This window comes from Eumetopias jubatus, unplaced genomic scaffold (assembly GCF_037043125.1).
Source record: "Eumetopias jubatus isolate StellerSeaLion01/CBP00866 unplaced genomic scaffold, mEumJub1_p1.0 scaffold_3, whole genome shotgun sequence".
NCBI lineage: Eukaryota > Metazoa > Chordata > Mammalia > Carnivora > Otariidae > Eumetopias > Eumetopias jubatus.
The window spans coordinates 133,815,338-133,841,411 of NW_028274809.1; the positions used below are offsets into that span (position 1 = coordinate 133,815,338).

The following is a 26,074-nucleotide window of genomic DNA, read 5'->3' on the forward strand; positions in this document are numbered from 1 at the left end:
ATGTACCACGGACAATTTGCAATTCAACTGCAATCATTTATTTGATCAAGCAGTGTTTACTGAACACCCACTATGTCCTGGGCCCTGTAGGATACAGTGGGGAATAAAAGAATCTCTGCCTTCCTAGAACTTATAATCTAGTTGGGGGAAGTCACAAGATAAGCAAATGCATAAGATGAAGTCAGGTAGCTCAGGGCAAGACACTTCATTGAACAAACCCGTAATGAATATGGTATATCGTAAGAGATTTCCGAGGTGGCAGCCATAACCATTTACCATCAGCTGAATAAACGGCCAGCACCAGTGCCCCATAAGCCCCCAGGAGGCTAAGAGAGTCAGACCAAGGGCACCTCCAGATGCTGTAGGTGCTTGGTTTAGGGAATTTGGCCCTGGAGCTTGGCTCAAAATTCTCTAACTGCACATGCATGAGGCTGAATAAACTCATTTGCATTTCTAAAGCCCCACTCTATGGCACTGAACAATTCAGGGCCTTGGATACTTGGTTTGGTCGAGCAGACCCTCATGACTGAGTGGCAGAACACCCAGGTGAGGTAGTGGACCGGGTATGCCACAAAGACATGCCAGGTGCGGGCTGCCACTGTGAAGAAAAATTAGGCCAACAAGCAGGAGGCAGAGGGGTTCCAGAGTGGTGAACACAAACCTCACTGCATTGTGAGGTGCCACAAAAGGGCCAACCTCCCCCCCATTAAACTGCCTGGTCTTCCCGGAATGCCTGAAGAAAATGCTCCCAGAGAGGGGCTTCCAAATTCCTTCTCCGGAGAGTCTATTCATCCAGAATGTAATGAATAACCTGCCTTCATCTTTCTTTTTTTTTTTTACACAGTTCTTTTTTTTTTTTAAAGCTAGTTTTTCGAACCTCTGAACTAATGAAAAAATTGAAGCAATCCCCTTTGCCCCTGCCCACACCTAAGATAAGATCTCAGACTTTCTCAATTCCTAGTAATTTTATGATTTTGACAAGGCTTTTGATCTGATCTGCAACTCTGGGCCGTGAAAGTGGCAAGGCTGGCCCCAGCACCAGCCCCAGCTCAAGTCAAAAGTAGATGCAGGGTGGGCATAGTGAGACCCTGATGGCAACATGGTGACAGGCAGAGTTTTTAACGCAGGGGATTAAAAAACTGCATTCATGATATGGATAAAAAGCTTCTCTTCTCTTTGGCCTGAATCCACAGCACTGTCTTGTAATTGAAGAATTATAAGGCTGACACGGTTAAGCCAAAACCTCTATTTTCATTTGTCAGAGGAAAACAGTGTGGAATCTTTCTGATCCTTAGGTCTTTTACAGCTCTAACTATAGTTATCGGACTGCTCGCTCCATTCTCACCATCTGTTGCAGAAACAATGTCAGGGATCTGGATGTGTGAGCTCATTCACACTCTTGAGCTCATTCGAAACCAGGACACTATTGAGAAAGAAATAATAGAGAAAGGAAGGCAGATTCTTGAGATACCCTGCATTTTTTCCCCCACTTGAAAATGGGACATCCATTTTATTTTGTGTGGCTTTCTAAGTTCCATTCTGAAGCAAACCTCCGGATGGGAAGAGGAGTGGGGAAGCCAAGGCCAGGCACGAACCAGAGAGTCATGACAAAGACACCTCGAACTCCGACACAGCTTGACATAAATTCTGGAAGGGGACCAGAAGGTTGATATGTAATTAGAAGGTAGAAAAGCAGCTAGCAACACTTAACATATCTAGCATAGTTATCTAAGCCCTTAGGATTGTAATGATTTTGAAAGTTTATGAGAAGGTAACATAGGTCTGATGAACACCAAAGTCCAAAGCTTAATAATGTAAGAATAATAACTTTTATAAAGGTAAAGGGCTCAAAGTGACAGAAGAGATGCTAGCATTTCACACAGAATCCTTTCCTCTACTCAGTAATTTCCATGTGTTCTCAACCACTTCATATATATCTTGTCATTTTCACCAGTAGCAAAGCCATGCCAGGACTTCAGTAAAATTCTGCAGATTTGGAGATGAAGCAGCAGGGCTTGCAAACAACAGGATTAGAATATTCCTCTTGTTTTGAGACGTAAAATATATCAATCAAAACAAAACAGACCAAAGAGGAGGATGGTAACCAAAAGCTATCCCAAGGATTTGTTTATCAACGGACCCCAGACCTCTACCACCACTAGGGCTGGGGGCAGGAATCCTCCCAATTATAGTAATTAAGATTTGTTTTACAAAGGGATTTATTTTGGCAGGATGCTGAGAAATCAAACAATTAGCTATTACAACTGTTCTAGGAAGAAGCACTACATAGGTGCTTATAAAATATATCCTGACTGCCACAGTAGAAAAACCAGTGCTGAGATCTGGTGCTGGCTTTGCTCATGATCAAACTAGCAATGTAGGAAATGGAGCCTAGGGACTCTTTTTGGCTTAAAATTCAAGAAAATATTCAAATGCTTGACCAATCTGAATAGGACACTGACATGTTCCTGGTCCTTGTATCTGTTTCCTTAGAAATTATGTACTTTACAGCCCTTTGAAGAGCAAGCTTACTGGCCATGACTAGAAAATTAGAGATGGCTGAGGCATTTAGTCTAGCCTCCTCATGTCACAGATGAGGTCTGGCAACTTGACCTTGTTGACTTGCAACTCAATGGCAGATCTTGGAAGAGAACAAACATCTCCCAAATTCCCCATTTGGGGCTTTCCCTTACCTCTGAAGTGCCTCCTCTTGCTAATAGCCCCAAGGACTGCAAAGCAGGGGACATGGTCCCTTCTAGAGCTCACAACCTAACTGAGGGAGCAAGATGTTCACACACGAGAGAGATAAGAAAAACATGAAGTGGGAGATATGTTCTAAATGACATAGCAGACGAATTTCAGAGAGGATAGCCAAAGTTCCCCTTTCCCACAATTTTCTTACTGGCTTGTGGCCCTTCACCTGCAGAGTCTGGGCTGTTCATTGCTTCTGGGAGGGTGTGGGCAGATAGATCGATTAATCAAGTTTCTGAATTCATATATATTTTTCAGATCACAGCAGAGAGAAGAGTCTTGAAGGGCAAGGCTCTCTATTGCAAGGGCTGGGGTTTTGGAGACAGAAAAGGCTTTCTGAGCTAAGAAAAGCTAAAAACTTAAAGCAGAGGGCTTGCCCCATGAATCATAGCACAGAAGAACGTGTAATGCTACGGTGGTCTTTCCAGCTCAGATGATGCCAAGTTGGGGCTTCTGGTGGAAGGAAGAAGAGTGGAAGGGACCTGACCAAAGTCTGAATGCCAGAAGGTTTCCAAGAAAGGATCATGTTCCAACACTTCTGGGCTCAGCACCACAGGGACGGGGGTCCCAGAGCAGAACACACCTGTGCCTTCACTTGCTAGGCATGAGGGCAGCTCAGGAGTGACGTTCAACTTGATTATAAACACAGCAATTCTACTGTTACACTTGAGCATGTGATTGTGAAAATTCCTTCCCTAATAGGAGGTTCATACAGAGTTCTCCACAGATAGTAGAAAGTGTTAGAATGCGACTCCATAAGCATGCCAGTTCATAGAAAGACGCGTCCAGCTTCTGAGTCCAGGTTGTCTGTGACACACACACATTTTAGCCTCACTGTGCTCCAGCCTGAGGCTGTGAAACAGTAAAAATGAGTCACAGAGGAAGCCCAGCTCTCCCTGTAACGGACACAGGGAAGACTTCTCACAAGGACAGAAGAGTCTTCTGCACAGCTCAGTGGCACTACCCTTTTGTACTAACAACAATGTCAGAAGATGCCAGGTGACATAAAATCGCAAGGGGGAGTGAGAGCAGATGGAATATTCCTTCCCTTCCATAACCAGTATGTTGTACAAAAGAGAAGTCTGATCAACATGGAGGAAGGAGAGAAGGTTTACAAAGAAGGGAAGAAGGAAGGAGGACCGGTGGGATCCTCTGCTTTCTTAATCAGTGTCCAGTCTGAATATGGTAAACTTTAGTGGGTCCGACCCGGCTTTTTGCACAATATTCCCCAAATACGTCCAACTTGTAACATCATCAGAAGTTAATGCCAACAGTACCGATGTTGAATAAAGATGGAGATTGTCCACCGGAGTGGGAAATACGTTCCATAAAGCCTGTGCAGAGTACTGATGGCTTTTGCTGGCTGGTACCACTGCCTAATGTCACAGTAAATGGTACCATACTTTTCATGAGAAATACAGACAAGACTTCAAGTTGTGGGTCTCCAAGACCCAGGAGTCTCCCTGTCTATCACCTACTCTTCAGAGCACTTTTGCCCATTGTTACTGTGTGTGTGTGTGTGTGTGTGTGTGTGTGTGTGTGTGTGTGTGTGTGTATCCATCTGTATTGTTTTTCATTCACAAAAATCACCATTTTTATGAGACCCTGGTGCTCTCATCCATGCCACTGGGAGAGTGAAATGGTACCTTTAGAGAATGACCTGGCAGGAAGCATCAGAAGCTTGAAAAAGTAAACAACCCGTTTTACCTCAGCAATTCCACTTGAAGGAATTTATCCTAAGGAAATAATGAAGAATATACACACAAGGACTTGTATACAAATAATCCTGGCAATGCTGTTTATATTAACAAAAAAGTAAATATAACCTATAGTACCAACCAGGGCACTGGTGAATATACAGAAACATAATGGAATACCATATATTCAAACTATTGTAGAAGTTTACTGATATCAAAGAAGTTCATATATGCTTAATTAGAAAATGGGACTATAAAACTATACAATACTATTTTTGCTAATAATATATATCTATAGTAATACAGGTGCTCAGAAAAAAATCGATAAAAGCAGACACCAAATTATGATTATTGCTTGTTTCTAGATGGCAGGAATCTGAGTTTTCGTCTTTTTGCTAATTTGTATTTTCTGATTTTTTGACAATGACTATATATTATTTGAGTAATAATAATTATTTTAAAATTGGGAAAAGCACCAAGCATGTTAGGAATGTGGGATGGAAGCTATTCACTTGTGTTCTCTCCCTTGGTGGTGGCTGGTGGGGGAGAGGGGAGTGTCCCAGTGACCCTGGTAGACCAGCTGTCCCTGAAGTGTCACATCAGCTTCTCAGGGAAAATGTGGTTGTGAGAAGTCTTCCTTCATTTTTCTTTCATATCCTGGACAGAAACCGACAATCTCTATGTAGTTGAAATCACACAATTAAAACTTATCTTTGGAGCCAGTAGGACTACACCATATTTTTGGGGGAATGGATGCCAGTGTAACAGCATCAAAGGAGTTGTCTCTATGGTATATTGTCTTCACCCTTTGATTTCCTGTGTGTATCTTTGGTTATTGCTTTTTTCTTATTAACTGCCAAATACCAATATTGCTCAGTCTTTCAGGTTCCTGTGCAGAAGATTTTGGCCATACAGAACCCACACTGTCAAATAACTGTCTAAAGACACTAGCTTTCAGCTCATTCATCTCAGGCTTCATTTACTACTCTGTGATCTTACAGATAAGGCTGCTGCCTGCTTCTCAAAAAAAAAAAAAAAATCCCAAACCCACACCTCTAGCTTGCCTGATAAAAGACAAATTCTATGTTTTCTTTCAAATAAGCCACTCAGTAGAGGAACACAATTTTCTTCTTTTAAATGATCAATAATTCATAATTTAAATATTTGTCAAGTGAAATTTTTTCTCATCTAGACATTATGCAAATCTTAGGGCCTACAGATTATGCCCTTTAAAATTAGAATCTAAAAGAAATTTTGATAGACCATATCTATCAGGGATTTAAGAGGAATCTTGCTGATTGGGGAGATGAGCTAGATTAGTGCTCCTCAAAATTTCAGTACAAACAACTCACATGATTCAGGAGGTTGGGAGTGGGGCCTGGAATTCTACATTTCTAACAAGCTCCAGCCAGGGTGATGCTGATACAGTGGTCTGTGGACCATACTTTGAGCAGCAAGTTTTCCAGTATGGTGACTTACGTGCTCTGCCAGGCCCAGAATACCTTCCCTGGGCAGCTGACAAAATGCAGAGTAAGTGGACCCCAAGCCGCCCCAGTTAGCATTCTGTGGCTCTCAGGCTGTGGCTAAGCCTCTACCCGAGTGGCTTCAAGACCCAGACTTGCCAAAAAATGACACACCCACAACTGTGGCCTTTTTATTAGAGTTACCTACAAGCTACATGCTAAGTGGCTCCAGCTCTAAGAAGAAAGTCCAGGAACATAATGAGTGTCTCAAACCTGAAGCCATGCTTGCCACAGAAAGCCTCAATGCTTGGGGGCATGGGAAGAGCCTCCACCACCAAGACCCTCTCTCCAACAGTCAGGGCAAGCTGGAGTGAGGCCAATGCATTCTTTGGAGGAGGGAAGAAACCTTGAGGGTTCTTTCCCACATAGCGATCGAGCAGCAGCTGTACCAGTGAGTAGGTATACCAGATGCCTATTGCCAGGGACTATGATAGGGACTTCCGAGTGAAAGCTTTAATCCTACAGTGTCTGTGGAAGGCAGAGCCACAGGACACAATGGACAAGGAAATCAGACTGATCTGCCCACATGCAAAACATCTTAATGATTTCTGGTTGGTCTCTGCAGCCATGGCCACATATGGAGGAGGGCTGTGTTATCAGGGACACCATGGTCCAACACAAGGCCACTCATGAAGAGCCTGCCTAGGGCTGCAGATTCATTCTGTGCTGTAGGTCACCCTGAATTTCCTTTGAGAGCAGTTCTGCACATGAACATGACCATTGTGCTCTTAAACATACTAAAATGGGAATCGTTCTTCTTTGGGGTTCATTTGCTGGATGCTGCGAAATTAAGTGTTCCTGGCTCAATGAAGTGACCAAGTAGAGATTCAAAACCCTGATTTTCCCAGAGAAAGACATGTATCATATGACCTCACTGATATGAGGAATTCTTAATCTCAGGAAACAAACTGAGGGTTGCTGGAGTGGTGGGGGGTGGGAGGGATGGGGTGGATGGGTGATAGACATTGGGTAGGGTATGTGCCATGGTGAGCGCTGTGAATTGTGCAAGACTGTTGAATCACAGATCTGTACTTCTGAAACAAATAATGCAACGTATGTTAAGAAAAAAGAAAAAGAAGAAGATAGCAGGAGGGGAAGGATGAAGGGGAGTAAGTCGGAGGGGGAGACGAACCGTGAGAGACGATGGACTCTGAAAAACAAACTTGAGGGTTCTAGAGGGGAGGAGGGAGGGGGGATGGGTTAGCCTGGTGATGGGTATTAAAGAGGGCACATTCTGTGTGGAGCACTGGGTGTTATGCACAAACAATGAATCATGGAACACTACGTCAAGAACTAATGATGTAATGTATGGTGATTAACATAACAATATAAAAAACCCTGATTTTCCTCCACTTGGAAATTAGTGTTTCCCCTATGCTTTGATTTGTTTTATGTCAACTGTTGGGTTTATGAAAGTATATCAAACATCCTTAGTATCACTAATGAGCCCTCTGGAAACAGAGGAAGTAGGAAATGGGTGTCAGTAGTGACAGGCCTAAAATGAGTTACTTAAGATTTGTCTGATCCACCTCACAGACCATATTACCATCCATAACTAACTTTGCCTAAAAGGCTGTATTCTAAGTTAGAGAAAACTGGTGACTTTTCTTGTGATGTTTTAACTGCAAGAGGAGTGTGAGGCTGGGGACTGATAGGTGGGTGTTTTGGGTTTTTTTGCAAACTTGTGTCCATGGCCAACTACATACTGGTCACAGAATTATACACATGCAATGGCTAAAATTGTTCTTCATAAGGGTTAATGAATAGATCTTGGTTTTGCCTAGATCTTATGAAATAAGACCCTAAAAGAACATTTACTCCAAAAGTCATAATGGGGAAAGTATTGTACACAGAAGAAAAAAAAATAAAACTATGAAATTTACAAACGGATCAAAGTTCAATTGGCTACTATCACCTCTTCCAAGATGTTGACCTTCCTTCTTTGGACAACCGGCCTTAAAACGTCAATCTGTCAATAAGTTATCTCCTCTCAAGAAAACAGAAAGAAAATAATGAATATTTCCTTATCCTGTCTGAATTTAGCTCTTGGATACAGAGACATGGGTTTTTTTTATTTTAACATTCCCCATCAGCAACGAGTTCCACAGAATGCAGTCATGTCTTTTCAACAGGTTGCTTCCAGAGCTCCTTGCCTTTGTTTATTAATTAAATCACAAGGAGCTTACCTTTCCCTCGACACTGAGGGGAGGCACAGATGCGGCCAAAGACAAAATTAAAAACATACGATGCTTCGATATCCTAAAACTTCAAGGAAATGATGAGACTGTGGAGAAATGAAGGGGAGGCGATGGTATTTATGTGGAAAGATGCACCCATGAGACAAGGCAGCCTTGGGGAGGGATGAGAGGTCCTCCCACACAGCAGTGAGGCAGGACCCACAAGCCCCTGGGGTGGCTTGAGACCAGCCACAAGGCCTTGCAATTAACTAAGACACTTGACTTTCCTATTTAAAAAACACCTGCAATCTGCTAGACCCTTCTTCCTTAAGAGGAGAGCGTGTCCAGGGGCCCACAGCATCAGCTGGGCCTGTTTGGGGCTGCCCTCAAGGGCAGGTCACAGACATGGTGGCCCCAGAACAGCTGAGGGGACAGAACTCCACTGGCCCTACAGCCTGGGGGAGCTCGTGGCCAGCAAGGAGAATGCAGGCAGGGGGAAGCTACCTGAGTCCCTGGAAGGACAGAGCAGGAAGCTAGGAAAAGCAAGCCAGGGAAACAAGAGGAGGGCAGGAATCTGAGGCCTGGGTGGGTGGAAGAACTGATCCCATGACTACCGCCCACCTAGGAGGTGTCCCTGTTTTGCACAGCTTGGTACATGGTCCTGGGCTTGAATCAGCAGAACACACCGTTCATGGCCATTTCTCCGTAATTTCAGATACGGGGAATTCCTCAGGGCATGGCCAAGGGCCCCTGTATCACTTCGACTCATCTTTCATCATTTGCGTTTTTGAAAAGTACGAAGGGGCACAAAACTGTGAGGCGTTCCCACTGTCACGGGCCATCTGTAAGGGCCAGGTAAAGAGTTAATGACTATACCTGAGTTTCAAAAAGGTGCAGTTTTAAGGCACAAATTAGGAGGGCTAATAGAGGAACAGTATCCGATAAAGAGAACTAGTGAACTCTTTGACCCCTTTCTACTAGCATTATCCTGGGGCTAAAGATTCTCAAGAAATGTGACACTGTCCTAAAAATATCATTCTTCAGCTCCCAGCATCTTCTAAGAGAAATTCTCCAAGTATGATTATAATCTTTATTTGAATGAAAATATTCAATCATACATGAGGGGAATTTCATTATCATTATGTGGCACAGTTGATTTTCTTCCCCTGGCATAATTATTGTTTTTCTTTTATCCTATTTATAAAATTTCCCTTTTTTATTTAAATCACTTAAGAATGTAAATTATACATAGTGCCTTGATGATCTTCTACCCAGGTTTCTGGAAAAACCACCTAAGATTCCGAGAGTATAAATTAAATTCATCTTTCTTAGGAAGTATTATGATTTATTGAGATCTGAGGATTAACAGTGTATTTAGCTTTGCAGAAAACATAAGGGAAAAGCTTTTCAGCCCTGTCAGTCTCAAAAAGGCAAACGAACCGATGGTAAGTAGAAAAAAAAAATTTACCCAATTTATAGAACACAACCATCCATTAAAGAAGCCCCATCAGCCACTTCCACCAGAGTTGAAAGTGACATCAGTCACAATCAATGGGAAGGTGATTCTGGGACCCAGGAGGTCGAGGAAAAACAGAAGGCCCAACGGCTCCCATGCCCGCCGGGACTCCATACCAGAACTATGACCTAGGAGACCTCACTCTCACACCGCTGCTCTTGTACTTTCTCTTGGTGAGGACCTTCCTTCTTCTTCCGTCAGGGGCAGGCAGCCTGAGGAAGCAGCCCCTGCGTTCTGAGGGAAAAGATACCTGAATAGCCACTCTTGCTTGGGGAGAAAGCTTTCCTGTCAGCTCTAGCAGAGTGACGAACTCCAGCTCTGGACAGACTCCAACCCTAGCTCAACCCAAGGAAGCGCTCACGCCGCCCCCCCCCCCGCCCCCCCGCCCGTGGACTCAGGCACAAACAGGTAAAAGAGCATCATGGGAATGCTGAATAGGAATCACTGGTAGACAGAAAAATCCATTTCCTAACAGCGAGTGGTTAGAACCAGTGCTCAGATCCCCACCAGGAAGTGCTCAGAAACAAGCCATTCAGAGAGGCTGCCCAAGGGCAGGGGGATGACAAAGAGATGCAGGAGCTGCTCTCAGGACCCACAAGGGGAATACCAACAAGTCAGTTGTGTGGGTCCTGCTGGTCACATCGAGGGTGCTGGCACAGCTGGGCTGTGACAAGGAGAGTGACCCTGGAACTCCATCACTCAGGATGGAGAGTAAGCTTCTCAACCTTCTCTCTACTCAGTCCTCTGAGTGTGACTGTCTAATTTGGGGGGAAAAGCTGTTCTTAAAATCTACTTGGAAAATACTTTTTATGATTGTAGCGCTGTCAAACCTACGTTTTAAAGGATAGATTTCAGACTTCAGACTTAATTTTTTTTTTTTTTTCAGAAAGGGTCCACTGTTACCTTTACTGACTGCTAAACGGGCCTTCTCTTGCATCTGGGTGTGGTCAGGGTTTATGCTCCTGGTTGGGAGGAGAGGCAGGCCAGGCAAACACTACACAAAGACAGCCAGAGGCCTAGCAGTACCCACTCACCCCTTGTTCCTGCCCAGAACAAGGATGTGATGCCTGTGGCCGAGGCACCCATTTTGTAACTCTGAGGCAACTCTAAGGACAGAAGCCAAAATCCAAGTAGAACGATGAAAGGAGCTTCCACATCAGACCTGCATGGCCTTCTCTGGGCTTTTTTTTTTTTTTTTTAGAGGAAAACAAATGCCGACTTATGTCATTATTTTTTCCTCTATTATTTATAGCCAAATACATTTCCTAACTCGAATATGAAACACATATACATCCTCAGCAAGAGGTCCCAACACTGAAGACTCATGCAGGAATCACCAAATATTTAAAGAGAAAAGGAAGAGCAATAAAAGGCTATTGATCCCAGTTGCACTAAGAGAAATTCCAACTCTGAGATCGCAATTAAAATAATAGAGAGGAAAGCCTCCCAAACAAAATTACCAGTTTCATTGACAAGAGGTGCTTTGTTGTGACCCAGAGGACTGATTTGAGAGCTACAAATTGAGCAAAGGCTTTGGGCAAGTATTTCATAAAAATCATTCTTAAAGAAATGTAGCTTCTGGGCAAAACTGAGTCTATGGCAGCATAGAGAGAGAGAGTTCAAGAGAGCTTTCCCTGATTTTTAGGAATGCAGAAGCTTCAGGGAGGGAATGCAAATCACTGGAGCATTATTCTCATTTTTACTAATGATTCTTAATAACTAAGGGGCAATGTTGGGTCTCCAGTTGGCTGAAATGATCGGAGATTATTCGTTGCAGTTATACTAATAACTAAATATAACTTGACACTAAATTACAATTCCAGAAATATAGCTTTCTGCACAGTCTCTTATTGCAAAGGAAAACTAAACCAGAACATCAATAAATAGAATAATCCAATTAAGTGTCTTTCCATTTGGGTACTATTTAGAATTGAGAGTTTAACAGGGAAGATAGAAAAAAAAAAAATCAGTATTTACTGATTCAAATAATCAGGGCTTTTATTATAAGAAATTTTTTGTTATTTTAAAATAGGTGTTTAATTAATCTGAATGGCTCTGGTCATTTACGTAGTGATCTTAATCACTGCAAATTGTTCCTAGATATAAGGCCTAATTTCCCATGAATAGATTTACCTATCTATTAGTATTTAATACAGACATCTTTTTCTATGCTTATAGTATGTTTATAAACATATTCCCAATCACCTTTTTTAAATCATATCTGATAATCACCTATGATATCTGCCTGCAGATGCAGAAATACAAGGGAGGACACTGGCCCAAGAGATGAACTGGGGCCACCCAGGGGTCTAATGCATGTGCTCTGGACTATTAGCCTGCGAGAGCAGGTATTTGATAAACATTTGCTGAATGAATGAGTTACTTCTGATTATTCGATTATTTGGAGAAGCTGTTTTAGAAGCATCTATCCTAACAAAGCCCCGGCTGGTTGCTCTAGGCTCAATTTCCATAGGGAAAGTAGCTGCATAGCTAGTTCTGAAATCAAGGGGCAGTTAAATTCTCCAGGAAGAGCCCCAACTTCTAGAGTCAGAGGATCCTGTATCACACACTTTGGCAAGTATCCCTTGGGTGATTCTTCCATGAAAGCATGGGTTACACAGATAGATGGGACTGAGAAGCCAGTGCTGAAGGACATCTAAACCATACTTACTGCTGGTGGAGGACATGTGGCTGTAGTCAGACCTGAAACACAAAACCTTAGTATTAGTAGGATTAGACACTATTTTTCTGTACCCAAATGAGTTCTTCAAGCTAGAATTTTAAAAACAGTCAGTGGTAAGTAGCATTTACATGGTAAGGATATGCTGCAAATTAAAAACCATATTGCTGAGGGCTTTCGTGCAAAAAAAAGTTATGTCTGAATTTGAAGGCAACACATTCAAAGCACTTTAGAAATGAGGGGTCCTTCAGATGGACTCTGTGAATCTCCAAGAAGGGAAACCAGCTGAGTCCCGAACTATCTAAATCCATTGGCAAATTCTCAAATGGAAGCTTATTCTTCTGGGGAGAAGGCTCGAAGTTTTCAACAGATTCTCAAAGGGGTTCATGACGCCCCAATGGTAAAATCACTGCAAATGAGCACCCTTCAAGTTAGCATGGCACGTGGGGAAATGTTCCTTTGCTGACATAAGCAGAGCGGTGATGGACCTTGGTGGCGGCATCAGGGGACCCTGGGTTGTGAGGGCTTGCTTCCACATGCAGGGTCTGGCTGGCCATCAGGAAACATAAAGGCACAATGATGTTTGACTGATTTCAGTTCCAGCTGAGAAGAAATCCTGCTGCACATGACAGTAACAGGATGTGGGCTGTGATAGGGAAAAGGAAAAGGCAGGGTTAGGGCCAGGGTGAAATTACCCATCAGTTTCTAGGCTGAAAAACCAGCCACTGGCACTCAGCCTCTGTGAGAATGGGCATCTGGCCAAGGGCCTGCCTGCCTAATCTCTTCTAAGTTTCTGTTCTACTTGTGTGGCTGGGAAGCCTTCCCTCTCTGGCAACATATTTGGTATAGAAGCTCTTGGTTTTCTCCCCCCAGTGTCCCAAAGTCATTCTCAGTAGGGAATTAATCTCTCAGGCACGTAGGGATTTATTCTTCAAGGTGGTAGTCAGGGGACATGGGTATGCACATAAAGTAGTTAATTATGTTTAATTTTCCACAGATACACCCCTTTTATTTACTTAGCCTCATGTCCCCTTTCTGTTTTTTTTTTGATACTAAAAGTTTTTCCTATTTTTATTTATTTAACATATAATATATTGTTTGTTTCAGGGGTCATGTTGCCTTTCTTAAATCATCCAATATTTCCTCCATTGACTTTGTTACCACACCAAAAAGTGCATACAAAACTTCAAGAAAAAATCACAGGGGTGCCTGGGTGGCTCAGTCGTTGGGCGTCTGCCTTTGGCTCGGGTCATGATCCCGGGGTCCTGGGATTGAGCCCCACATCGGGCTCCCTGCTCAGCGGAAGGCCTGCTTCTCCCTCTCCCACTCCCCCTGTTTGTGTTCCCTCTATTGCTGTCTCTGTCAAATGAATAAATTAAAAAAAAAATCATAAAAAGCATACCTCTCACTAGTTAAAATAACCTACATAGCTCACGTAAAATGATGCACTTATTGGTAGGGGAACAAAATGGAAGAAAAATGACGTGTAGTTTTCTCTTTTCAAATGAAATGCTTTAGTAGTTACAGAATCACTGAATCTTAAGGCTGTTAAGAATAGCAACTATTAACATTTGCATATCCCTTTATGTATTACAAACTGCATCCGCCTCATCCACTACTTTATGTTATTGGTTAGGAAACTAAAGTGATACTAATGGCGAGGAGCCCAGGAAGTGAACAGTGGACCTGAAGGAGTGCAGGGTGATGGCAAGGCAGGAACTGGAAGGTAGAAGGACTGGCTAGAGCATGGCGACATGCTGGTTAAGGGAGATGCAAGAGAGGATGGTCAGGATCAGTCACCCCCAGCGTCGGTGCATTCAATTCTTTCTGGAACCAGGCAGGACATAAATTAACTTTAGGACAAAACTTAGAAATGTAACTGTGTGTGAATGCAACAAATGCTCAACAAGCATCTACTGTGGTAGAAACAACAACAAAACAATCCCATTCCAATACGATCATCTTAAGATGGTCAGGCTTTAAAGAAATTTCATGACAATTCAAATAAAATGTTCAATGGGAATGTGTGATTGGACTATTAATTTTTTTAAAATATTTTATTTATTTATTTGATGAGAGAGAGAGGCAGAGAGAAAGAGCACCAGCAGGAGGAGCAGCAGGCAGAGAGAGATGCAGGCTCCCTGCTGAGCAGAGAGCCCAATGTGGGACTCGATCCCAGGACTCTGGGATCGTGACCTGAGCCAAAGGCAGCCACTTAACCACTTAACCTGAGCCACCCAGGCACCCCTATTCATTTTATTATTAGAAATTTGTCAGTATTTTCAGCTAGGATTTTCCAAATATTCCTGAGGCAGATGGGTTTCACAAATGCGTATATTTTAAAGATCCGCATACAGATGGAGATGAATGTAGAATGAAATTTACATGTGAAACCTATTTTGAGAATCTTAAGGTATAATGGTAGTATTTTAGGACAGGTGCTAGCAAAGCGAATGTCCCTGCCATGCTTCTCTCCGCATGTATTTCTTGTGACTAAAGGCACTGCCTGGGTCAAGCCTGCCAACTGGTCAGTCTCCTAACTGTCACTCTTGCTCCGCTCCAGTTCCTTCCCCAAACAGCAGCCAATCTTTGCAAAGCACAAATCAGGTCATGTCACTCTCTGGATGAAGTTCAAGCATGACATAAACCCCTCTTTTCATGAATGATGGTCTCTGCCCAGCTTTGCAGTCTCATCCATCACCCCAACTTTCCACCCCTGTCCACCATCAAAATGGAAATCAAACAGGAAAAGTCCCCTAAAACCTCACATTGCTTTTCAGCCTCTGATCCTGTTAATGTAATTTGTACACAGTTGCCATAATGATGGGAGATACAATTTTAAACTGCTCTTTTCACTACACACCACCACAACATGCTGCTACATAGTTCCTGTAATGATAATTTTAGATAAAGTGACGTACCATAATTTATTCAACCATTTGCCTTTTGTTTGCTCTATGATTGTTTCTGATTGTTCACTTTTGCAAAGCACACGACGATGAGATACTTATATATATAGTTTGATATTTACTTTCTTTTCCTTAGAAAAATGATCATGAGGGGAAACAGGAACTGAGTCAAGGTACAAACACTTTTATAGCCCATAAAGTACATTCCAAATAACTCCAAAAGATTATTTACTGGAAATATTACTGGTGAAAGACAAACTGTAAAGCTTAAAATAATTTTGTGCTTAAACAGGTTCAAACGATTTTAGATATTGACTATAGTTCTCTGGAGGGGTATGCTATCCCCAGCTTTTTTAGGATAGGAGGGAACAGCAATAAGGTCCCAGTCTTGTGAATCCTGTTTATTGGTCTTACATCCTGAGAATTTACCCACCTAGCTCTGAACAAGACATTCAGCTCTGAGGGAATGAAGCATGAGACGTGAATCCATGAATTTTAGGAAGAAAAATTATGGGCACATGATACAGATAAGCAGAATGATGCAAGGATTATATGTTTTCACACACCTGACACATATATAGACACATTTACAAATATTACATTTGGTATCTCTGCAAATGACCAGAAAGTTAGACAGTCTCTTGACTGTATTTTAATTACAATTATACATATAAGGGTTAAGTATAAAGGGATCTGCACTTAAGATAGTTTATCACTGTCAGCAGCCTACTTGCCCATATATATATATATATATATATATATATACGATACCTTCTTAAATTCTCTTTTCTGGGAAAATCTTGGCATAAGAATTGATCTTGGCATTTCAGTAATATTGATCTTGATGTTTCTGTAAAACATCAGCTCAACGCATCATGGACCTCATCTGTTAACTCAGTCCATTGAATTAAATGCCGTGGTAATTTAGAGCTAACTAGCTCCACCTTGAACACAAAGATAATAGAGTACCTAATAGATCATCCTGTCTTCTCTGCCAAGATTTCCCCTTTTACTGTTCTGTAAACCTGTCCCATCTTTGAATTTATTCCCCCGATTCTTTCCCATTCACCTGCTTATAAACTCTAGACCTGTGAACTGTTTGCTATCTCTAAATCACAGTGAAGTTATCAACTGGAGGTCACCCAAAGGGTAGGGTATGACTAGGTTTTCAGAAGCTCAGTGACAGGTGACAGGGAGGTGGAGGTTCATTAGTGCCAGACAAATTTCTGAATTAAAATAATGCGTTAGATATGGTCACATTTGAAAGAGTAGCTCAGACACCATATCTGGGAGACATCACTACTGAAACACCCATTAAAAAGCATTTGTCTTGGGGCGCCTGGGTGGCTCAGTCGTTAAGCATCTGCCTTCGGCTCGGGTCATGATCCCAGGGTCCTGGGATCAAGCCCCGCATCGGGCTCCCTGCTCCGTGGGAAGCCTGCTTCTCCCTCTCCCACTCCCCCTGCTTGTGTTCCCTCTCTCTCTGTCACATAAATAAATAAAATCTTTAAAAAAAAAGCATTCGTCTTACTTTTTGTCTTTTATTTCAGTTTTCAAAAACACTGCCTGTCCCTCTGTTAAGGGATTCTGTTTCTTAAGATAGTTTACCACGGTCACTAGCTGGCTTGCCAGTTTTTTCTAATGAAAAATCCACAGAAGCACAAAGCTTGCCTTCAAGTGCATTTGGAAAAGGGTAGCTTCAAAATGACATCAATTGCCACAGAACTATACTAGTTTGCTTTTAGCGTGGCCTGTACCAGGGGGTCAGACAGCAAAGACAGCATTTCAAGCAAAAGAAAATGTCTGAGCGGGAATCAGGAATTAACTGCCGATCAATGGCTCTCTGAGAGGCAACTTCGCTAGGTGGGAAGCATGCCGGAGACTCGAGCTTCAGTTTAGGCCACAAACTAGTCATGCACCATTTGAACCTCCATTTCCTCCTCTGTAAAATAATAATATTGAGACGTGTCCTATCGTCTCGCAGATGTTCTCAACGATGATCAAACTGCTTAGGGCTTTTAAAAATATCGGAGCACCTACTGTGATAAGTATAAAGAACACAGGATCTTGAGTGCACCTGGAAATACACATTTTTATTACATAAAACTCTTAAGTTTATCATTTGGAATGTTCTTCATAACAATATTAATAGTATGATGAGAAATAATTTTCTGAGGGTTCACTTACGCCAGGCACTGTTCTAGAGGCTTTAATGTATAGACTAATTTAGTTCTCACAACCACCCTGTGAGGTGGGTACTATTATTGTCACCCCATTTTACAGAAGAGAAAACTCAGGGCACAGAGTTGAACCCCAGCAGCCTGACTCTCTTGACTGTCACTTTCAAAGCAATCAGCACCATCTGCCCATTGGCAGCGGGATCCAAAAGTTTCTTGGAACCTTCTCTTTGATCACCTTGCCAAGAAAGGATCCATAGTCAGCTCTACCCATACCCCCAAATCCCTTGCTCCTGTGTTTTGTTCATACCTGCCTGGCAACAGTCCCTCTCCCCTAAACCTTGATGATCTCAACCACTCACCGTCTGTCTCCCTCTGCCTGCCCCTAAGGTGGCAGAGCACTGCTGCAGGAAAAGAGATAGCAAGCTAGACTGGACCTTCATATATTTATAATCACTAATCTCAGTTGGGTTCTCACTCAACATGGTCCAAGCAACTATTTCAAATCTCCATTTTCCTGGGGGAGGGGGCTGCATTTAACCAGAACGGAAACCCATCTTCCTTGCTAAGTTATAAGAAGAGAGATGTCTCTCCTTCTATCCAAAGCCCATCTGAGAGGTCTAAAGTCCATCTGCCTCCACCTTTTCAGAAAGCAGACATTACAGACCATCAGTTTTTCTCCTCTATCTTTATCCTTTCCCTTTTTTTATAGAGTCTTTTCTATAAGCACCTCTTTATGGGAGCCTAACTATTGCCTATGCTTCGGAAATCCTTCCTGCACCCCACTCTCCCCTCCAGCTACCGCCTCTCCTCACCCCTCCCTTTCTCAGACAAAGGGCTCTAGCTACCTCCTCTCCCACACCACCCACTCCCTCCTGGAGCTACGCAGAACTGGCTTCTGGCTCCACCCTGCCACTGTCCATGGATCCACCTTTTCCTTCATTATTTCCATTTGCAAAAAAGGCACTTCACACTCCTTCATCTTAGTGAGTTTCTCAGTGGCACAGCTGATGCCTTTCCCTTCCTCCCCTTGGCTTCTAGGACACCGCATTTTTCCTCTTGGTATCCGTGTCTCCTTTCTCTCAGGTCCCTTTATCAGCTCCTCTGCCTTCACCTGGCCTTGAAGTGCTGTCATTCCTGAAGGCTGGTCTTAAACAGTACCTGCTTCACAGTTGTTGAAACATCAAACGAGTTAACGAAATATGTAAAGGCTCAGGATAGTCCCTGGCACAGAGTAAAATGCTAGGTGTTTGCTATTTACTGTCTTTTGTTGATTTAATCTACTCCTAGGGCTGCAACAGCCATTTTTAGCCTGACCATTCCCAAATGCAGTGTCATCATGCAGACCTCCTCTCTGACCCTCTCTCTAGATAGACTCAACCGCTGGCTCATCATCCTTCGTTGGCTGTCTCCCAATACGTCGGACACAACATGTTGAAAATGAAACTTCTCCTACCCTGCCCAAACTTGGTTGGGAGGGAAATCACAGCCTACTTCAAGAATCTGATGAAAAATAAGTCTCTTCTCACAAAAATTCACAAAGAACATCATTTTGCATATGACTTGAAGCCATTCTTGGACCTCAAATTGAGGATCCCTGCCGTTGCAGATGTGTCACCTGAGCCGAGTCTTGAAAGAATAGATAGAGTTTCACCCGGTGGACAGGCATGCCAGGTGGAGAAGGGCAGAGCTGGCGAAAGGGGCAGCTTGACAAAGGCAAAGAATCGGAAACACCTTGCTGATGTGGCTTGATGCAGGGTACAAAGGTGGACGTGCCGAGAAACAAAGCCAGAGAGACAGAAGTGGACCCTATCACACTGGGACCTGTAGTCCACTCTAAGCTCTTTGTATGTTAGAGAGGACAGAGCCACTAAACGTTTGGGGGAGAGACCTGATCAGATTTGTATTTTAAAAATAATAATGATAGCACACATGTGTTAAGTCTCCCCACATAGCTATATGAAAGCTGGGGGCGAGTTCTGGAAAAGCAAGGAAACTATGAACAGCTTTTTGATAACCAAACCAAACTTCAGGAGATATAGGAATATGTGGCAAATACAAGATTAGTAACTGTACATTGAAACTCTTTAAGTGCATGCCATTTTTACCTTCATGTTTAGCTTAAGGATGCTACTGAGGCAATAAGAATTCTTTAAACAATTCTATTCCGTCACAACTGTACACTTTAGTACAGGGGGCAGTGAAGAGCAGTTCTGGTGTCAGTATGTTCAGCAAGCCCCTCCCAGCACCCCTGGCAGCTGTCATGCTTTTCGCTGGGATCCCAGGGTACAATCGCTCCTTGTGAGGGCTTCCCCTCCAATTCTCCAAGAGAGACCCCTTGGGAAAAAAAACACCTGTTTTAGGTGAGCTCTGTAAATTGAAAATGAATGGACCAGTTGGCGCCTTATTTAACTCAGCTGAAAAGGAGCTGGTTAATTTCGCTTTGTTTCTTCTATTCATGGCCGAACTAGAGGCAGGGGACAAAAAGTCAAGGATCTTCAATTACAGCTGATAAATGCCACATACACAAAGTGTGGGGAAAAAAACAACGGAGCTCCCTATTTGGAATCACATTACCCCTCCAGAGTGTGATTGGGTTCTACAGTGAATCATAAATGTTCGCAAGTTTGGATAACAGGGAGAACCCATTGCAGAGTACATGCTGTAACATGTAAAGTCCCAGATTTGGGCTAGGAATGGGTGGAGGCTGCAAGGAAGAGTGGGGCTGGGCGGGCAGGAGTGACTGTGTAGGGAGCCTTCCTCAGGGATAGCACCTTGTGCCCATTCTGGCCTTGGACTCCTTTCCTGTCCTCACAAGGCTGCCAAGCCCTGAGATTAGTCTAAATCTCCCCAACTTTCCAAGGATCAGGCTTTCTGTAGTCTGGGCAGCTCCAGCCCAACACCAGGGTTCTCTCCAGAGAGGAAAGGACACCCTTTCCTCCTGGATCAGTACCCGCATCCTGGACGTTTGCTGACTCTGCACAGGCAAATCCTCTAGAGACAGGAGCTGGGTGGATCTCCTAAAAGATACTCCATCTTTTGTCCCACTCAGGAAAATGGTGTCGTTGGGAGAAGGGTAATTAGTCTCCAGAGGTAAAGGTTTGGGCCAATTGTTTGAGTCCGTTGAAGCGATGAGAACATTTCTTTAAGCAGGACTGGATCATAGCACCAACTTCGACCCACCTGTACCCAAGGCTGGGAGAGGTGCGCAGAGAAGTTCGGCGAGGAAAACAGGAGTTGAGGAGGGGGTCTCAGCAAGCACAATAAGGCCATGAAACGAAAAATGTCAACCTCTTCTAGGATTTCTGAAAGACTTTTAGGTGCCAGGTGTCCTATCCTCTTCTCATCCCCAACCCCGCATCCTGCACTCCAGGGAGTGGCGGGGCTAGAAGAATAAAGTCCTCGCGGAAGGTTGAAATAAGTGCAAAAAGCATCTCTTGTCTCTCTAGGGATGATCTCAGGGGGACACTGCATTCGCCTGGGACTCCACATCATCTCAGTGATAACGGGGGGCAAGAAGGGGTGGTGTGTGGGGGGTTTACTCTGAACCTTGAGTCCTTCCACACACCCCCGCCCCGCCCCGCCGGGGATGGGGCCCGCGCCAACCCGGGGCAGCTATGGACCACGCTGCTCTGCCCCTCCAGCCCGCCACAGCCCCTCTGCCGGCAGGAGGGAGAGCCCCCGCGGCCCCATCCGGCCACAGCGGCTCCGGCTCCGCCGCGGGGTCCAGGAAGGTCCCGGCCGGGGCGCAGCCACAGCGCAACTCGGAGAGCGCCCCCCGCCCACGGCCCGGCCCGGCTCACCCTCCGGTCTCGGCGCCCGAGTCCACGCAGTCATCCTCCTCGGCACCGCCCGTTTTGGGGTCCATGGCGCGCTCCCCGCCGCGCTCTGCTCGCGGGCGCCGGCGTCACCCGGGGGCGTGCTCCCTCCGGGCCGCCCCGCCCAGCCCAGCCCAGCCCAGCCCAGCCCAGCCCAGCCCAGCCCAGCCCTAGCCCGCTGGGCTCCCTCGGAGCGTCTCGCGGCCGGGCCTCCGGGAAACAACTCAGGCGCCGGCCGCGCTCCCCCGCGCCGCGCCGCGCCCTCTCCTGGCCGCGCCCGGCCGGGCACTGGCTACCGCTCCCGCCCCGCCCCGCCCCTCGCCGCTCGGTTGGGTGAGCGTGTGCGTGTGCGCGCGGGGTGCGCCCGTGAGCTAGGGCACGTGCGCGCGCGTGTGTGCCGGTGAGCGAGGCCGTGGGCGCGCGCAAGAGGGTGTGTGCACTGGGCGTGAGCCTGTGCGCGAGCATGTGCTAGCTCGTGTGTTGCGCGCCAGTGTGTGGCGTGAGTGCGTGAGTGGGCGAGGTGTTTTTGGTCGCGTGCGCCTGTGTTGTGTTGATGTAGGTGGATGGGTGATTTAGATGTTTGTAGGTGCGCGCTTCTGTGCGGGTGCTGAGCGTGTGTGCCCGGCTGTGCTTTGTGACCACAAGTGATGTGTGAGTGAATGTGTGTGTGTGCATAGGAGCCGCCCCGCTCCCTTGGGCTCACAGCCCCGGAATTCTACGTCCCAGGGATTGCCCCGCGGTTCCTGAGCCCCAGGACTGGGAGCAGCACCGAGAAATACCCGACTGCACTGTGAAAGCAAGGAAGGATCTGGTTCACTACTGGGACCAATTGGAACCTCTAGGTGTTTTCTTATAATTCCCTCAGAATTGGCAACACTGAATTCATTATCACCTTTCTTAGCGCGGGTCTGAGAGGCTTCCCACCACCCAGCTTGCTAGTTTACAATCAGTGTCATGCATTCTTTTGCTATTTTTTTTTTAAGCCTTTAAAGATAAAGACCATTGGAGGTACCTGCATTCAGGGGTTGTTGCTGTAAGGGGATTTCTGTAAAGGACGCCCATCAGTGCCTTGGGGTGAGGTTATGATCACTGTTGAGGGGCGCACCACAGCCCTGTCCAAGCCATTGGAAGGCACTCATTTCTACTTTCTTCTGTTTTCAGGACAAGTTATTTAACTTCTATGAGTTATTAACTTCCTTAATTTACTTATCTGTAAGATGGGGCTATTGATATCTACTCTATAACCTGTTGTGAATTTAATGAGAACATGAATGTAAAAATACTTAGCATTGGTCCTGATAATGTCAAGCTCTAGTCATAGCTGTCATAGCTCATTTAAAGCATGAGCTAGCTTTGTTTCCAATTTCAACTTGCAAAGTAGTGACAAGATATATCTTAAAGAGGAAATATTTTCTTTTCTCTCTCCTTCTCCCCCCCTTCTGTTCTTCCTTCTTTACCTACCTAATTATCACTCATTTTTTATTCATATCTTAATTACACAAAAAGAGAAATTTAATTAATAAAAGAAGAATACAAGCACAATCTCATCATTAAGAAAAAAACACAAGTGAATGTGCCGACCCCAAATCTTAACTGAATTATCCTTACTGAGCATAAAATCCTTGCATGCAAACCAGAAATGGATGTATTATACTCAATTTCTGCTCATTAGCTGAAAGAAAGAAGTGTGTCAGTTCTTTAGGGGAGAATCCCCTCCTCCCACCTTATGTACTAATTTCTAAAAGGAAATTCTCACATGAGGCAAATTACTGCACATTGCCATTAATGACCATTTAAAATCGATCGATTCATTCAATAACTATTTAAATACCAGACAGGAGGGTGAATGCTGGATACACAAATAAGGGACAATGGGAACAGATATGATGCCTGCCTTCATGGAGCTTATAATCCAGAGGGGGAGATTAATTAAATTACATATGTTAATATATAAAACATAAATGGAGATTAAACACTCCAAAAAGAATGGTGTGCCCTGAGAAAGAGAACATAATTTAAAAAGGGGTGTCAAGGAATGCTCTCTCGGGAAGGGATATTTTAGCCCTGCTCTGCCTCAGGGCCTTTGCACTTGCTGTTCCTTCTTCCTAGAATACTTTCTCCCAGACTTTCTGTGAGATTCCTGCCACATGTCTTTCAGGACTATGTTCAAACAGTCCTTTCCTCAGAGAACCCTTCCCCACTAAACCTAAATCCCAGTATCCCCTTATCCTGTTCTACTCTTTGTTATAACTCTACCAGCCCCTGGCATATGAGAGATTTATTTAGTAATCACCTGCTTTTCTTTCCCCATGCCTACCTGTAGAATGCCAATTCCATGACAGCAGGCACTGTTTGGTTCACTGCTACATCCCCAACACCTGGGGCAATAAATATGTGTTCGTGAATGAAGAGGAAGCAGCCCCAGGGTGGAGGCAGGAGTGAAGAGAGGTTTCCAGATGGAGAGACCAGGAACATGAGGCAGGATAGGGCACTAAGTATTCCGTTAGAGTGGAAGAAGGCTGGGTGATGGGAAGAACACAAAATGGCAAAGATAGTGAGGCATTTCTACATAAATGTGACATCTCCGGGAAATGAACAGACCCCCTATAGCCTATTTGGAGAGTAGAAGGACAAATAATGTGGTTGCAACCAGATGGAAGAAATTGATAAAGTGTAACAAACATTCAACCATGTCAGTGTCATTATCGCCATGAAGAGACCTACTTTGTCAATCCTGGGTAGGGACGATTCATATTTGTCACCTCACTGAATACTCAGGAAAGGTCGGGGAAGTAGGTTTATCTTTTCATTTTACAGTCGAGGAAACTAAACCTCAGTGAGTCCAAGTGCCTTGTCCCAGGCCACCCAATGCACCAGCCGAGGAGCCCAGTGGCCCATTTAACATGCATGAATCTCTCCCACTTACCTATAAGGCTAACATGTAGGCCAGTCACATCCTCAGGAGGATGGCACAAGAAAAAGGGCTGAGAAAAAATGGTAAACTAAGTACAGCCCTTGGAGGGAGAGCCAGGGAAAATGGATGCTACTTAAATTATTTCAGTTTTTTTCTCAAAAATCCAGAAAAAGGTCAGGCCAGACCAAAAAAAAAAAAAAAACCTGGACCGCACCTCAAAATGATGCATTGATTCCAGCCCCTTCAACCACAAGGGGCACGAGTATTCTATTTCTCATTGGTGCAATGTCTGACGGTAACTCAGTGATGCATGTGTTACAGGGAAGAGAAGTTTGGACGATAATCATGGTCCCTCCGAGCAACGGATCTCGGTGATCTGAGGGCTCCTGCTTCAGTCATTGGGGCTTAGGAGCCTCACTTTATTTGTGATTTGTTTGGTGAAAGAACTGCCAGCAGGTAATCAGCATGAGAACCTTGGGGCAAGCACCAGAAAGTATATTGTCCATAACGTTTGCATGGTTCGCAGGCTTGACTTCCAGCCATTTAGCGCTGATCACCATAATCACGGGGTGCAATGCCCCCCTCCCTTTCCCCTGCAAGATGGGGGCAGAGGAGTATCAGTGGTCTTCTTAAGGTGCCGTGCCTGTTGCCTTCAAGATGTTCCCATCCATCTGAGGACAGCGTGGGAAGAACACTGAGGATGCTGTCATAGGCCAGGAAACGCAAACCCTGGGTTCTGGGCCTGAATCTGTCATGTCACTAGCGAAGAAGGGTGCCTCTCAACTGTTTCTGAAGCTCTTACTGCATTTCGGGCATTGTGGGAGCAGCTTCACATACAGGATCTCTTGAATCTTCACAGAAACCTGGTGAGGCTTCCTTCGTCCTTCAAATATGCTTGTTGATACAAATCTTGCAGGAGACTTGAAGCCCCCCAGAAACTAGGAAGCATACCAATACAAGATGTCACTGACTTTTTAATCACTTTTTCTCAGACTCACTGAATAACACTCTCATGTTCTGTCTCACCTATCATGCCCGTTTCAGCCTCTGTTGATGTTGTTGCATGTGTTGGTGTATTAGAAAATAAGGCCATTCATCAATTTATTTATTGAGTGCTCACTGTGTGCCAGGCAGTGGCTGGGTGCCAGGGCCACAATGGGGAACGAGCCAGAGGCAGTGGCTGGCCTAATGGAGATGTCGAGGTCAGGAGAGGACAGTTTATCATGTTCCAGGCCCCAAGGGCAGGGCTGGCTTTCCCACCAAGGCTTGCCTTCCTTAGATGGCTCCTGAAAGCTCCCGACAGGTGCACAGTGCGTTGTGGTCTATTAGAGTAGAACTGGAGTATCAGAGTCCTTTACTGAAGGAAAGAAAAAAAGAAAAACCTCAACATAATGTGATGGTAAGTAAAGAGCATCAGTTTTACTGATGAAAGTGATACATTAGTAATTAAGAAGGTCATAAGTCATTGGGAGGGGCTGAGGGTTTTGAACAACCAGAAGATAAAAAAGAACTTGAAGCACTGGAGATTGAGAAAGATACAAGTTAAAGTCTCCTGGGCACGGGATTGACCCAGGTTTGAGATTCAGTTTGGAGGGAAGCCGGGCCACACGTTTCGTGAGTGCAAACCTTCTGGACCATTTGCTGCAAGGCCAGCCCGATCTAAGATAGTTCTTTAAATGAAATACTAGTTTAGGGTATGCAGAAGCAAATGGGATGGGAAGATATGTTGGTTTGGGAAGTTTTGCTCATTCCCTTTTATTTAATACTTTATTTTAAAAACCACATATCCCAGAAACAAAATTTTCAGGTTAAAAAGAGTTGTGGGGGAGGGGGGAATCTCTTTCTTCCAAGTCTCCAGAAGAGTTTGTCTGATGTGAAAAATAAATATTATGATCATGACAAGAAAAATTAT

At 44.4% G+C, this 26,074-nt stretch overlaps 1 protein-coding gene across 1 annotated transcript in view; it reads right to left on the reverse strand.

Annotated features, from left to right (window-relative positions):
* Positions 1-21,298, reverse strand: part of FAM124A (family with sequence similarity 124 member A) — a 111,410-nt gene extending 90,112 nt beyond the window's left edge. Inside the window, exons 1-2 of the mRNA XM_028107745.1 lie at positions 21,234-21,298; positions 12,336-12,367 (exon numbers count right to left, since the gene is read on the reverse strand). Coding sequence (XP_027963546.1) covers positions 12,336-12,367; positions 21,234-21,298 — 97 coding nt within the window. The remainder of the gene's footprint in view (positions 1-12,335; positions 12,368-21,233) is intronic.
* Between the last annotated feature and the right edge of the window lie 4,776 nt (positions 21,299-26,074).